General features: G+C 33.7%; 1 protein-coding gene across 2 annotated transcripts in view; it reads left to right on the forward strand.

Moving 5' to 3' along the window:
* The window catches only part of Gabra1 (gamma-aminobutyric acid type A receptor subunit alpha1), a 55,295-nt gene that overhangs the window by 4,539 nt on the left and 33,948 nt on the right, over window positions 1-16,808 (forward strand). For both annotated transcript variants that reach the window (XM_048435994.3, XM_048435995.3), the window contains exons 3-4: window positions 2,098-2,207; window positions 15,519-15,586. In XM_048435994.3, the coding sequence (XP_048291951.2) occupies window positions 2,098-2,207; window positions 15,519-15,586 (178 nt within the window). The remainder of the gene's footprint in view (window positions 1-2,097; window positions 2,208-15,518; window positions 15,587-16,808) is intronic.

Here is a 16,808-nt window from a genome sequence, read left to right on the forward strand (position 1 = left end):
ATAAAGGTAACAGATACCAGGGATCCTGAGGGTTGTGTTTGCAGCCTAACTGCCCTCTGATATCATCCAACTTACCTCCCTTGCCCTCTAAAATTTATTGCTTTCTCCCTAAGACACTTCTCCATAAAGAGTTTGCTGAATTCTAAGGTGTGTTCATATTTCCTTCTCATCTTTATCAAGGTGACCTTCCAATGTCCTTGAAAGATGCATGGATGGCGTTTGGTTTGTGGCAATGAATTTTTATAAACAATTCCGTTCAGAAACCTTCTTTTGCCTGTGCCTTAACGCTGTCATCTGCCATTGAGATGGGCGGGAAGTCACACGCTCTCTGAAAATTTGATTTAAAAAACAAAATGAAACAACAGGACGTTTAATTTTGCTAAAGGAGAGTAAGTCCTCAATCTCTGTGACGTGGCAGATAGCTTAATGTTTAATTTAAGGGAATAAATATGATTTCATAGAAGCAAATTTCATATATTTAATGTCACAGAGAACTTGAACTTAGGATTAGTGAATTAAAACTTTATCAGCACAGTAGCCATTGAAAGTCCGTACAACTCAGTGAACGTCTACGCAGTTAGAACAGGAATTCAGAAAAGAAACAGTGACGATTTACATTAAATTTACCCTTTCCCAATGAGTATCTTTTATGCATTTATCCATCACAGAACTAGAAACACTAAATATTTTTGTATCCTTAAAGGGGCTCTTATCTGCATACAGGCCTTCCTTATTCCCTTCTATTTACCTAGATAACTGGATGTGTGTTTTCTTTATTTGCAAGTTTTAAATAAAGTTTTATAAAATTAAGAAAAAGAAAAGTGGCATTTGAATGTTACTTATACAAAATTAGTTGTTTGTAAAACAGCATTTGTTTCTGAAGTGATAATAGATTATATTTGGTGTTCTTATCAAATAACTGAATCCTGGTTTAAAATGTCACCTTTTTACATGTATTTTTAACAATGTAACTACACATGAGTGAAGCAAAAGAATAATAATTTAAATATGAAGTGTATAGATTTGTTACCCTTTCTTAGTTTTATACACTATATCCACTTACTCTTTCCACTCAAGGTCAGAGCTTTCACTGAAATCTGCCAGGAAGTGTATGCTCTTTCTAAGATAGAAACTCCCTTTCTCCATGGATTTTGAAAGTATCACGCAAATCATTACATAAAATAAGACTGACTCTTTATAGATAATAAAAGGATTGGTATACGAAACACACAGTATACGAGGTATAGCCTATATGGTTGAAAACCAGAATAGAAACACTGAGGGATAAAACCCATATCCTCAAACAGGAAGACACGGGAATTGCCGTTCCTTTACAGAAGATAAAAATAAAGTGTTATCTCAGAAGGTGAAAAAAACTGAGTTCTGGTCTGAGCTGTGCTCTTAAGTAGTGGTATCTCAAAACACAAGCACCTTACATCAAGAGGATTAACTTGACTTTTTTTCAAAATGGTTCTACAGACCTTATTCCAGGAATGACCAAATTCGATCAACTAAAGGTTTAAATAAAATTACAAAATTTGTTCATACATCTCAGGAGAATGAAAATTTCCACGTTGATTAATTATAATTAACATAATAAATCATTTGTATATCTTCCTTTCTTGAATATTTTAAAAGACATCCAAAAATTAAAAGCACAGAGTAGGAAAAGGAAATCGGAGAAGGAAGTTTGGTAGGTCGAAAAAAAATGCATATTTAATTTTTCCATAAACTTTTAAATTAGTTTTATAACCCACATAGAGATGTATGCACGTAGATAAACAAAAGTAATGAGGATCGAAGTCTCCAAGATGGCTTTTATAGAATGAGTTCATATTTTTGCTTGTTCAGGGAAGATATGTCTAAGACTCCCTCCCTTTTGAGAACTGAAAACGTAGACTCAGAACTCATTTTCTATGTTAAAATTAAAAGTCCATCACCAATGAGACCACAGATGAGAAAACGACAAGAATGTTATAATTACTTTCAAACTCGCAACAGCGAGGAGAGTAATAAAATCTGAGAAAGGCTTTGAATGGTAAGAGGTTTAGTGGAAATTTACAACTTTGTGCTCATGTTTTTTTATTCTTCCCTCAGCTATGGACAGCCCTCCCAAGATGAACTTAAAGACAATACCACTGTCTTCACGAGGATTTTGGACCGACTGCTAGATGGTTATGATAATCGTTTGAGACCAGGGTTGGGAGGTAAGCTATACTCTCACATTATTCTTTAGAAAATTCTGTTATTAAATCTTTATTAGTATATCTCTAATGGTAACTAAAAATGTTAGCATACTGATTGATTAATCATATTTTAATAGGTCACTCAGTGCTAATCCACTTTACTAAGATAGTTTTTATGCACATACATAAATACGTTGAAAGACAGACACAAAATTTTTATATTGACACAAAAGAGATACATATTCTTGACAAGCACAGTGTTTTTATTTCTCTGTCTAATTTGGTTATAGAAAAAGAGAGGTGATATTCTCCCATTTAGTATGATTTATCTGCTTCACCTATACTGCTCTGCCTGCACTGAATTCTATTTCTGATTCCATGCTAGATATATTTACTTTAGAAGATCATGTATTCAATCATACCTTTGCGTTATATTACCCAATCTCTATGATCAGTTCAATAGTATGTATTTAATACTATATGACCACTAGTGCCTACCAGAATTTGCATGCTTATTTGAATAATCCCTGAAAAAAATAGCATGCTACCTTACTGTGATTGAGTAAAGATTAATGAAGCCACGTCAAAATGTTGATCTTAAGCAAAACAAACAAAATGAAGAAATTGTGATTCAAAGTCTCGTAGGAAACCAACATATGACTCTTTAACTCCAAGTTATAGCCAAATTGTCACCTTCACAAAGAACAGAAATGCATACTAATATTTAACTAGCCATATGAAAAGTCACTTCTTATTAAGTTAGATAGAACAGATAAATGAAGTTAAACTTAAGAACTCAAACACTGGATTTCAAACAAATTGGTATCATGGATTTAGAATCATTCATTCATTCACCGTTCATAGGTGGTACTGTAATGAAAGACATTGCAGATGCTCTCTCTTTTCCTTAGCTACGTTTCCAGATCCAGAGTCTCAAAAATATATATATATATAGCTTGCATATTAGCATCACATGGATGGAAATTATGCATCTATTTTAAAGCTGGCAAATATTATTATCATTGCATAGGTTAAGAGGAGAGTACCTCACCAAAGTCACAACTGTGGATATATATATATATATAATTATATTAATAATTATAGTAATAAATATATAATATTATAAAAATTATATATATATATATAAACTTATCAGGTGTACTTTCTTATCAAGTTTAAAAATTAATTTTTGGACATGGTTTCTTTAGGTTTGGCCTCCACCTTGCCTTCTTTTAACTTCTTGGAGAGTAAATAGTATTCCAAAGTTGCTTCATATAATGTCATGTACTCATAGACTCAGACACTAAGAAGTCTGAGGATGGAACGTAAACACATTACATCTGATGCTCCAAAAGCAGTCTAGGTGGGTTAGGAAGTCTCTCTGTCAAGAATAGTCAAACCTTACATTTGAGATGAAATATTCATAAAATGGATAGCACAGGTTTGTTCTTAATATAAAAATATAATGTCATTGTATATCTAAGCATCTGGATTGATGCTAAGAAATTTGCTATCTTTGCATACCATCTGAATAAATTGAAAAGACTAGATATAAGGGATGTACAAAATGATGCAACCACTAGGTTATTGTTACAAATTATAAAAAAAGAAAGGCTTCTAAAAATTCTGGTACGTATTTCCTTTACTTAATGCCCATCCTGTCTCAGGTCAAACCTTAGGATAGCAGTAGGATGGACCTCATATGTAAATAGTTTAGGAAACCATATTTTTTACTTTATTGTGTGTATATAAGCATCCTCTGAACGCTTTCATATGACTTTCAACAATTCCTCTAATGATCATTTGTGATTGTACTGTTAGAGTCTGAGTAACAAGGCACAACTGCTAATTTTCATTTAATTGTACATTCTAACTCCTTAATAAATATTTTGTACCTACACCTAAGCCACAGACAGCCATGCATTTCAAATGAACAGACAACCTAAAGTACAAATTCAAAGTTAATTTTTGAGATCTATGACATTGAAAGATTTTCTTAAAGAAATAGATACACTATCAGAATATTAGTACGTTTTAGTTTACAATTGCTTAATCTCTGAAAATAACAAAAAGCAGACTTGTGGGTTAGAGAACAGAAATAACGGTTAATCTCATAAAGGTCAGCTATACTCTTACAAAGTAATCTAAACTCATGATTTAGAAAAATGCAATTTTTTAAAAATGAAAATCTTTTAACCTCTAGGAAAGAATTTATTTTTCTTTTTCACATTCTTGAAAATGCTGACTCAAAGAATACGATGGTCATAAAAACAAAGGAAAATATAGTAGAAATCTTGTTTCTGTTTCTATTTTAAATATTGGTTTGGAATGTAATGAAACCAGATGTGCAAGAGCTGAGTCTTTTTTTAAACCATAATATTGAATAACCTTATTTTTTTACATTTTGATGGACAGTCCTAATTAATGGACCAACAGCCATGCAACTGTTATAGGATCAAAACAGTTTATTCACATTTTGATATTAAATATCTAGACAATAACAGTTAATATTTGAAGTATCTTTCCAGGGCATTGATTTTATAATATAATCAGCTATGAGTTTTCAGAAAATAATTAGGTCTGATACTGACTGACTAAACTGAAATTATCTTATATTTCTAAGAATAAAATATTTAATCACATTATTTGTTATATATCCCAGATAATTTAAGAGTGGTACGGTTACTAGGAAACTTCTGTAAAAAATGAGATTCTCACATTTATTATTGTTATTTACAAAACTCATTTACTTCCAGAAGAAAAGGCTACATAAATGAAGAGTCACGTCTTTATCTTACATGAGAACAAGGCAAAAACTTCCTAGTAGTTTGCTCATAGTTACATTTGAGATAATTTTCTCCTAGACAGGAACCCTGTTGTCTTTTTCATCATGTTTAAACAATGTGAAAAAAACAGAGATGTTTCTTCTGAATATAATTAGGAAATAGAGATATGTCAATGAAACTTAAGGTTTGTATAAGTAATTCTTCAATAGGCATATCCATTACAACATCTTCAGCTTTATTATTTCGGAGTGTACACCTGGATATAATTAGGAATGAAATTCAAGACTTGATTGGTCCAGGTATTGGAAATCAGCTTGCAGACATTATAATGCTATTGTAAGAAGCTAGTCCCTGTCCTGTTAGCACCAGGGATCAACTCAAGAAAAAGTAAATAGAAGTATAAAATGAGGAGAAATTTTCTGGTGGAGACTGTTTTTTTTTTTTAAATATTGTTGTTTTTAAAAATGGGTGAGCAAAAATAGATTAGAACATGTAGTAAAGTACTAATTATTGAATGTAAAATGAACAAAAACTAATGAGTCAGTGAAGTTCATACATCAAGTAAAATAACTGCAGAAAATTTGATTTAAAATTATAAATAGCTTGAAAATGTATAGACTCATCAATAATTACTGAATTCCATCTCATTTACAATCTCTTGTTTTTGTGACAAGAGAACAAGAGACTCTTCTTGCAACCAGAAAACTCAAAGTGTGATTGACTAACCTAAGTTCAAGACTAAAAGAGTTAAAAAGTTAGGAAAATAAAGGTGAAAATCAGAAAGAGGTGGAAAGATAAGAAAAGAAAAGATCAAGAAGAAAGAAAGGAAAACAGAGGCCAGGGCTGGGGAGTGGGCCTAGAGTGTAGCAAGAAGCATCAGTATGCTGGAGAGGACTAGAGACAGTTCTGAAACAGAGGAGGACATAGGCTTCGTGCACAGACACAGAACTTCTTATGTTTGTCTATAAACAGGGCCAAATTGATAGTTCACAATAAAACACTTTTAATAATTTTCTCTATATGTTAAATTATATTAATGATGGCTGGGTGTTTTAGATTTTTCCCAAACTAAGCAACTGTATAGACTTGGGTGAAATTTGATTTGACTATATATAGACTTCATTCCAACTCTAGGAACTGTAAAAATAATCCACGGGCAGTCACCACATGTTTAATGCTGAAGAAATATTTCAGAGGTTCTAAGAACAAGGGATACCCTATCACTACACCCTTTCTTTTTGTCTCTTCTGTAGAGACCTCTTCCATTTTATGGTATGCTTCAGTTCCGCTGTGAACCAGACTGGCATATCGTGAATATATTGTACAGGTATCCCCATTTTACCCTTTTCAAAACAAATTCCAGCAAACCCTTGTTTAACTATAATACAAATGGGATGGAGCAGAGGAGATAAAATATGGGTAAAGTCACAAGTAAAAGACTTACAGAAACTCTTCATCCCTCCCTCTTCTTGTCTTTGGTATTTTTTGGAAGTACTGTTAACAATTTCTAAATTTACTTAAAAGTTTAATGATGTAACAAATAATGCAAGGATGGATAGATGGCTCTCAAAAGAATTTGTCATTAAACAACACAGATAAAGAAAGCCAAGGAAAGAGACGTGAGTCAATATTTTAGTATTACAAGCCCAGCTGGGAGAGTAGAGAAGTTAAGTTTATACATACATAGACATTTAGACAGGGATTCTATCCCTGCTACATATGAATAATATTTAGTTAAATACTCTATATTTTTGTTATATGCTTTATTGATTTAAATTCATTGGTTTGGGGCTTGTTCTTTTCCTAAATAAAAATAAATAGGTTAACAGGGGTTTAATCATCCCTGTGGGGTGTTGGCAACCTTAGATACTCAAAGTACTTTAGAAGTAGTATGTTTAAGAGGTAATCTTTGCCTCTAGATATGTGTACTGGATTGTTTTATGTCAACTTGATACAGAATAGAGTCATGTGGAATCAAGAATCTCAACTGAAAAAAATGCCTTCTAGATTAGTCTGTAGCCTGCCTGTGCTTCATTTTCTCAATTGATAATTGATATGGTGGGACCTAGGTCACTATAACTGGTATCACACTGGGTAGGTAGTCCTGCAGGCTGTTAAGAAAGCAGACAAATCAACTCTTGATGAAGCAAGCCAGTAGGAAGCACTCCTCCATGACTTCTTCTGCATCTGCTCCTGCCTCCAGTTTTGCCTGACATCAGTTCTGGCTTGGACCTCTCCTTTCAGTGAAAAAGTGTGTTGTGGAACTCTATGTTGAAATAAACCCCCTTTCCCTAGCTTTGTTTAGTCATGGTGTTTATCTCAGGAGTAGAAACCTTAATTAAAACAGCATCCTTTATCATTAGAATTTTTCTAATCCCAGCCTGCAATCAAAGCTCTTGATAGCAAGAAGCAAGAGAACCCAGAGTTTAAAGTCATCATGGGTTGCAAAATAAGTTCAAGCCAGCTCTGTTATAAGAGACCCTGTAAAAATAAACAGAGAAGCTAAAACAAAGTAGTTTCCCCAATCTTGAGTTTGTCAAACTCTTACAGAATCTTTTGAACTAATTCTTAACCCAGTTATTGTAAGAGGACTCAGCTTGAAAAAGCCAACCTGCCTGAAGTTATTTGTTGCTGAAAAAATAATATTGATTTCTCAGAGAATTTACTTGTGTTTTGGGTTGTGTTTTTCTTTCAAATATAAGAAAAGTGGAAAACTAAAGGAACGCAAATGTGAGTGAACTGTATATTTTGTGCAATGCTTAAACGTTTAAGTCACTGCCAGGTGGTCGTGGCACACACCTTTAATTCCAGCACTTAGAAAACAGAGGAAGGCATATATCTACGTGAGTTTGAGGCCAATTGGTCTACAGAGTGAGGCACCAAAGCTACACAGAGAAACCCTGTCTCGAAAACCCCCCAAAAAGTTTGTCACTACAAATGAGAAAAACATTATAGTTTTAACTATTTTTAAAATTTATTTTTACCTTAAGCTAAAATTAATTCATAAACTTTAGTATTCAATAAAAAGACTTGCAAAAATAAACATCAACACTCCCAATTTAACCAGACCCAAAGTCTTTGAAGGTCAATGAACTCTCATGCAATCAGGTGACGGACACGAGTTCTGAAGGTGATCCTGAAGCAGACTGTTTTCAAGTTTCAATACTGTCACATGAAGCAGACCGTTTTCAAGTTTCTTTACTGTCACAAATTTTTTATTTTTCGTGGCGGATAAGTGCATAAAAATAAATTTGATAGTGAAGAAGTGAAATCCAATGTGAAACTCCACAGCATCAGAATGACTATTTTACACTTTTTTAAAAAAAAATCAATATGATTGACTAACTCATACGATACTTGGTATTCAACAAACTTTTATGATTATTTGGCATCCCAACTAATACTGAGATCAGAGAGAAAATTATATTCATTTATAATGTTAAAATACTGGTTTGTATTTGTGTTTGGATGAATTTCAAACATCTTATATTTCTTTCACAGTGTAATAGTGTTGGAATTTAAAAAAGTCATATATATTGAAGAAAATAAAAAATACAAATAAAAAGACTCTGCTTATTTAATCCCTTCACATGATTGCTTTATTTTACAAAAAAAATGATCTTGAAAAGAGTATTTAAAATTTATACACTTGGAATTATTAACTTTAAAATTATTATAGTTTTATGGAGTTTAAATGCAAGTTATGGAACAGATGTTCAGATACTTGCAAATGCAACACCCTTCCACAGTAAAAGTAGATGCAGACAGTCTATAACATAGTTGTATTTCAAGAGAAAGGCAGCTACCAAAACCCAAGAGACACAGTTCAATAAACAGAGAATACCTCTGAATCTTTTCTGGTTGAAGTCTTCAGTTGGATTTGGAATAAAGCTTATGTAATGGATCACCATTATATATGAAGGAATGTTCTAGCACATTTATAAATATTCTATTCTAGTTGTTCTTGTGTGTCGATCATCTACAGGATCAATGCCAGGAATTTCCTCGGATAAGAGGAAACCCCTGAGACTATACTCAGGTTACAAAGACCAGTCTTGGAAAATGGGAATGGATAATACCTGTGTACCTATAATTAATATTTTCTATCCTCTCCATTTCCACTTTATTCCAGTCCACTGGGAGGATTCCTACATGTTTTCTGTAGATTATTTCATTTTATGGTAGAATGTGAATTCTCTAAATGAAAATGTATGTATATAATTTTCCTGAGATAAAAACCTCAGAGTTAAGAATCACAGAAAATCATTTTTGGGAATCTAACAGAGAACTAATTCCTATGTGGTGAAATACTATTCGATATTGTTATGTCATATATCTCAGATACTACATGGAGTATCATGCCCCAAAGCTTTATATGACTGTATACATATAAAAAGAAGCTCATTTTCCCCAAGACTATCATGCACACCCTTTCTCTAAAGTGAACACTATTCTAGAAGACAGCACTCCTAAGACAATAGAAGGAAAGCGTTTTTCAGTAGAAATTAAATGTACATACTGTGCCATAGTAAAATTAATCCCCTTTTTCCCTACACAGATGCTTGTCTTATTTGAGTTCTTTGAACTCCATCCCACTAAGTGGTCAGGGACATTATAGACATCTTAAAGCATGTCTCTTCACCTTATATCCAGCTTTGGAAGGTAAATACAAGCAAACTAGATTGATTTACAAATTACCCAGGGAAGAACTTCCATTTTCCCCTCTCTTGTATTAGGAGGATAGCAAGATTGAGAGATAAGTGTTGCTTCTGGCAGGTTGATCTGGAGCTATGGTACGGTCCTGTCTAATATGATGGTGTTTATGTGGTAACCCAGGGTATTTCCAGTTCTTAAACAGAGCCATTTGAAACTAAGATTTTTGCGTTTATTTTATGATCCTGACTAATGTGAGTCCATGTGGTCTCAGTATAGAATTTAATAAATTAAGAGTGCATGAAAACTTTCCGAATGGATATCTCTGAATTGTTCAGTTGACAGCATTGTCATCTAACATGTGGCTAATGCCCTATTAAACAAGCTGTTCTTTTGGGTATTGTTGAAATGTTGCCTACAACTCTCCCCTATCCCTTTTCTTCTTGTTATAGTCTCTTTTATACTCCACTATTCACACAGTATCAGCTATTATCTCGAACTTCAAGTAACAATGCTACTTCTGTACCCCAAGGCTTTCCATGGCATTAGCAGAAAGGTCAGCTGCTTTCTGCCATCTACAGGGGCCTCCCACTACAGCCCCACTAACTTCAGAGCACATCTTGTTCTGTGATCATTAGCATTACCAGGCTCCAGACATGCCAATCTTTTCCTTCTGTCTCCTATATAGCCATCTACGTACCTATATGTCTATCTAGTATCTACCTATCAAATCTTGGTTGAATATGCCTTCATTTGTAGAGCGCAGAGATGCACTGCAGGAAAGAAATATTAGTCACTTTTGTTCACAGTTTTCTTACTGTTGTAAAGAATTATGTCCAGCAAGCACACTGAATATGAGAAATATGCTAAATTCACAAACATAACAAATGCTTCTTTGACCTTACAATCTTATTTTAAAAAAAAATCACTTCAACGATGGTTCATTTACTTTTTCTTCATTCAAAACCTGAAAAAGGGTAGATTTAAAAAGATGCAAAGATGGCTCATACAACAACACAGCTTTTCCTAGAAGAAAATCAGAATTAAAAGTTGAGTGTTTCATCTCTCAGTCCAATGCATGATCTACTTACTTTACTCTAGTGCTGTTTTCTTTTATGCCTCTGACACTAATCAACCATTTGAAATATTTCTTCCAAACTGTTATTATTTTAATACTTTTAATAGTGTCTCAATATTGTAGAAAAGTCTAGGTCAAAGATCTTTGTTGTCTGGCAGTTGGAAGGTGATGCAGTATTGGTATCTGTTTAAACACAGCACTGAGAGGTGGGTTTGAGGAGTGACTTTAAAATATAAATTTCTTGCTTTGATTTATTATTATATTCTCCCAAACTGTAGTAACAATCATCATTGTGATCCTATTTTACATGAAGCATTCACATATTTTTCCTTGAATCATGAATACACGCAGGCATCTGCACTTAGAGAATCCATTGAATTTCAGTTTCGTTGGCTGTGACTAGACTACAGTGAAGAAAACAACTTGGGGGAAATGATTTGAATATTTAGATGCTTGAACAGTTCTTCCATTCAAGTTCTTTTAACTGATTTGTATTTTTCAGTCAATTCCATAGATATAGAAGGGAATTGGCCATATTTGGTTTTTGCTAGGTAATAGGTATTTTTACCTAAGTTTCATTTAAGGCTCATGATTCCTGATAGTATACTCTCAAGTAGAAGATATTGAAACATAAAATGTCTTGGCTTTTTGTCATGTGATCTCCAGAAAAATTTCGGGTATCGTCCAAGTATGCCTAATGGAATGATAGTGTTGTATCAAATCATTAAATTCTGGTTTTAGAGCATATAATTCAATTTTAATTTTTCTGGGTTTAAATAGATAATACATGATATATAAATGATAGATGATGAAATAGTTGGATGATAGATAGATGATAGATTGATAGATATATGGTATATATTATCCCATCTCTTTCTCTCTCTCTCTCTCTCTCTCTCTCTCTCTCTCTCTCTCTATATATATATATATATATATATATATATATCATAGACAGACAGTCAAAAGGATAGATAAATAGGTAGGTAGATAGACATATAGGTAGGTGTGTGATAGGTAGATAGATAGATAGATAGATAGATAGATAGATAGATAGATATAACTTTGGATTCTCATTGAGGAAGAAAGACCTGGAAGGAAAATATTTTCCAAGAACACGAGCAAAATAAGGTTCATTAACAATATTTTGAGATCTCAACAAGAGCACCAAGAGATGACAATGTTTCCACTTCCTTTTGGTCCTGAGCCCAAACAGGCCTTACCAAAGAGTTTTGCTGAGATTCATTTGTAGAAATGTTTTCTCTTGAGACTCTGTGCTTGGAATTATAAGGAAGAGTGACTGGCAGAATTCTAAGGACATTCCTGCTACCCATGACAGTGTTGTTTTGGTCAACAACTTACCCTTTACTCTGAATTCAAGCTGGACTGCAAGAAGTATGGTATAATGAAAGCCACAGAAATGAATGAAACAATTATTTCAATGTTGGCATTTGATATTTTAATATCTTTTTGAGATTTGTAAACTTTTTAACAGTAGATTTTAGCTCAAAACTTTATGTATTATTTTGACCTAAAACTCAGCATGAAACCCTTGTGTAGTTTTGAGAGAATCTCCCTCCAAAGATCTTTGGGAAACAAACAGGCCAATAAAGCTGATTATATTTATTTGAAACATAGTGTCTTAGAGTCATTAAGAAGGAGAAAAGCAAAGAAAGTGTTCATTTACTTTTGAAGTTGCTCTATGCTGTTCTGAGTGGCAGGCTGAGTTTCACATGACTATGCTTCTTCCCTCTCCTATGACTTCAACCATCCTTCACATCTAGTAGTTACTTGTTTCTGCTTTTATCATGAGCATGATTCAGGTTTGCATCTTCTGCTTCCCTCCCTTCCCCTGCCCTGCCCTCCCTTCTCCTCCCTTCCCCTTCTCCCCTGCACTCCCATTCAATTGTCTTTCCCTTCTCTTCTTTCCCCTTTACCTATCTACCCGACTTCTTTCTGCCTACTTTTCTCTTTTTTCCATTTGGAGGTTAAAAGAAAATGATAGAGATTAGCAGTCATAAACTCTTTAAAGATACATATATAATTAGAGAATACAGCGAGAAAGTCATTTCAGACTCCTATGATGCAGGGACTTGAGGTCAGATTTCATGTTTTGGAATATAGTTAACGTGAAAACTAACAAATCTCAGAGACAAGTGGCTGTTATAAAATAAAGTATCTGAAGGTGATGAACTGATATGATGATTATGTTTCAGGCCAACAATGAATCAAAGATAACAAAAATTTTAAATCTTTTATAATTTAAAAATTTTAGTATGTAGTTATAGTCATTCATGTAAATCTATTCCCTTTTTTTTATCTAATCTTCACATGGCACAGGTGCTATTATGCATGGCAATAGGTGTACCTACCTTAACTATGTTTCATGTTTTACTTGTTTGGCACAATGATATTTATCAATAAGATTTTAGACTTTTAAAATTGTTGATTATGTAACTGACCATCTATTAACCTTCAATCTTAAAACAACAGAGAAAAAATGGTACCTATATTCTGTAAAATTTCACTTCTCCAGACCACTCCAAAATGAATGTTGATACAAATCTCTTGATCCTAAAAGACATTTGCTAGTCCAATTTCTTTAAACTAGCTACCTTGTGGAATTTCCATAAAAGAAACTTAGTTTTCTTCATATACAAGAAACAGACAATAGTGGCATAGATTTGTAAGTTTTCACTTTAACTATATTATGCCAAGGTACAGATGGATTAGTTAGCATTTCCTAAACGAACATGCATCTCAAAGATGAAAGTAAAACGGAAATGCAGAAATAACTTTGACATGGCATACCACTCAGTTACATAAGATAATTACCATAGATCATATATTTAATAGTCACTATGCAATAAGATTTGAACATTAAAATAATAAAAGGTCAACTCAATGAATTAAAAAGCAATATCCAATAGGAATATCAGATCATATGATGAAGAATTATTAGAAAACAAGTTCAGTTTCAAATTCTTTGTATTGCACACTATCAGTAGGATTTAACAGCACAAATTGGATAATAAATAATAAAACACAAATTATTTCCAATTTTCATACTTGATAGGAAATAATTTAGACTGCAAATTTTCCTAAGACCCTAATATCTACCATCATTTTTTGCACCTCTGCAGAATAAATGTGTGCCTATTTTATTGTATCAAATAAAATCTAAGTGTGAGATACAGAAGAGAAAAATTAAAAGAGATACCACATAATATAAGCTTTAATTTTTATAAATATGTTGCATTGATCTTCCTTTTGTGACTTTTCATTGAAGAATGGTTACAACATTGTTATAAAATGTTACTAACTGAAGGAACCCTAAGTTCCACAGAATAAATATGCATGAAAATATCATAGTGAAATCATTATATAATTAAGTTTTTGTTATTATATCAAATAATGAGATGTATTAAATCAGAAAAATTGATAGTTAAAAATATATGGAGAAAAAGTCTGCGATACAGGCAAAGGAATATATGAGAGTGGATGTTAGAAGATGCAGAGCCAAGGATGTAAGAGGAAAATGGGTAACACAGCTGAGGCCCATGGCTGAGCATTTACTCATCTTCACCCTACAGCCTGGTTAGAAGTGAGATCTAAATACACAATTCTCTGATTTTTTTGGCTACAAGCTATGAAAAATTTAAGACTCTTAAAGGCTAAACCAACAATCTTTCTCAGATGAAGAAACTTACTGGTTGTTTTAAAATCAGGGAAGTATTTGCTCAGACAAGAAAAAGTGAAACGATTGTCTCAAACTCTAGTTCCTCCTCTGCTTGTTTTGGTTGATTGAGATGAACCTCTTGGTAATGAATTTATCCTGAAGTCTTGAGTACCCACAAGTGAATTGCTGAAGGAGACAGGCTAGCTCTTGATCCTCCGAAGACTTTACTCTTGCAGCAGTGATGTTTTCAATGTCCTGCGACAGCATTAGAAAAGAAAGCACATGTGATAGGAACACTTACGAGACTGGGTTGTCATTTCCCAGACTGCACTTGATAACTATTTCGCGCTCTTTCCCATTCGCACCCCTAAACAAATCGTATCCTTTCAGCCAGCGATCTGTTCCTGTTTCTTGGTTAGCAACTGTATTTCTTTGAAAATCTCTCTGCTGAGTTGTCACAAAACTGCAATAAATATGGTTCATTGGTTTCTGTATAGGCTATCAGAGGCCACACTAATAAAATTACATTCAATGTGGAAAAAACAGCATACCATATTAACTTTTTCCATGTCACAATATGTTCTCCTCATCATCAAAACTAAAAATGCTTCCATTACTTGTCATGATTTTCCCGGGGAGTAATTTGGATAATTCAAGTATGATTTAGTAACAGAAAGCAACCATTTGTGAAGCATACACTTGAGGCAAGAATCCATAAAGCCTGCTAAACTCTCCTCTATAGCTCCCAAGGGTAAACAATGTACCTGAGAGATCTGTCTAACTATGTAAAAATATTGAACCTTCAGGCATATGACTGCACTAGCATTTTTCTTAATAAAATGTGAAGTGGTTCCAAACCACTTAGACAAGTGTGTCATTTTTAAAAAGTCGTGAAGAGGCAGTTGAGCTCTCCTGAAAGTCAGCTTCCCAAGGTGGCATATTTAGGATCTTTACCTCATTGAAAGTACTGACTATGAGATTTCATGTGTAAGCAGTCAATTATCAGAACCACACAGTGTACAAGTTTTAGAAATAGCTAATCAAAGCCGATGAATTTCCCATTTGGTTGTAAGCATGTGAGTTAGCTCTAATAGCAGCAGTTGATAGACACTCACTGGCACAACTGCTTGCTTCCTCAGAGCGTGTAACCGAGGTGAAGACCGACATCTTCGTCACCAGCTTTGGGCCAGTTTCGGACCATGATATGGTACGTAACACTACACATTTGATTTCTTGATTTTGTTTAGAGTTTTAAAATTAAAATCTAATTACGTCGTTTCCCCCTTGCTTGCCCTGTCTGAATTCCTTCTTAAGGACCCTCTTCCTTCTTGTTACTACTTGAAATCATGGTCTCCTTTTCTTTGACTGCTATTGTTATATATGTCTAACAATGTATATACAGTGCTCAGGTCACTTAGTGTAACGTGTGTGTGTGTGTGTGTGTGTGTGTGTGTGTGTGTGCGTGTGTGTGTATGTGTGTGATCTGGGGGCTGAACAGTTGGTACTAGATATCTGCAGTGGTATATTTTTTTGTAATTAGATAACTTATTCCTAGGGAAGACTAATTCTCCCCCTCTCAGTCATCCTTAGTTGCCTTTAGTTCTTTGTCTTTTGGTAGAGCCCTATGACATTTTCCCTCTTTTATGTTAGGAAGGCTGCTGGTGTTGTACCTCAGGTCTTGTTCAGACAGAGGCATTGTTGGATCCCGAGGGAAGCTTACCTGACATTTCTAGTATCGCCATTTCTAGTATTTTTTTAAATGGATGTTTTAAAAAGAAGGTATAGAATATTTAAGAACTTGAAAAGCCTTGTTTGGTTATAATTTTGTGTCTTTGTGTATATTATAACAAATACATGTTTATATATTGACAATATACATTTTGTAACACATGCTTTCACCCACACATGCACACACACACACACACACACACACACACAAACACACATACAGTTTCTTTGTTTATTAGTCAACCATTACAGCATTCTCCCTTTCATCTCTAAAATGACTATCCTGCTTAGATTCTGACCACAGGACTCAATGTGCCTTGTGCCTTTCACTTCAGTTGTGAGAACATGGTGATTCAGGGATGTCAAGTTTCCAGATAAGAATTGCTATTCCAGAACAAGCAGCTATTTGTACCACCATGTTTGAATGCTTTTTGGCAATATATGGAGAATGAATATCAAAGTTGAGAGAACACTTGACCCTAATTAAAAGAAAAAAATACTGAGAGGGAGAAATACAGGACAGAGAAATATTTTTTGTTGCAAAATGTGCATCAAATTATTTCCAAAAATGGAACTGTGTGTGTCTGTCCTTTCTTTTGTATGGAAAATCTTAGAAAATTTAAGAGTTCCATCAATAAAACTGAAATATTATAAATATGTCGTGAAAACATACTGTTATGAATATTTCAAATATGTCTTAT

This window comes from Myodes glareolus, chromosome 9 (assembly GCF_982192425.1).
Source record: "Myodes glareolus chromosome 9, mMyoGla1.1, whole genome shotgun sequence".
Lineage (NCBI taxonomy): Eukaryota > Metazoa > Chordata > Mammalia > Rodentia > Cricetidae > Myodes > Myodes glareolus.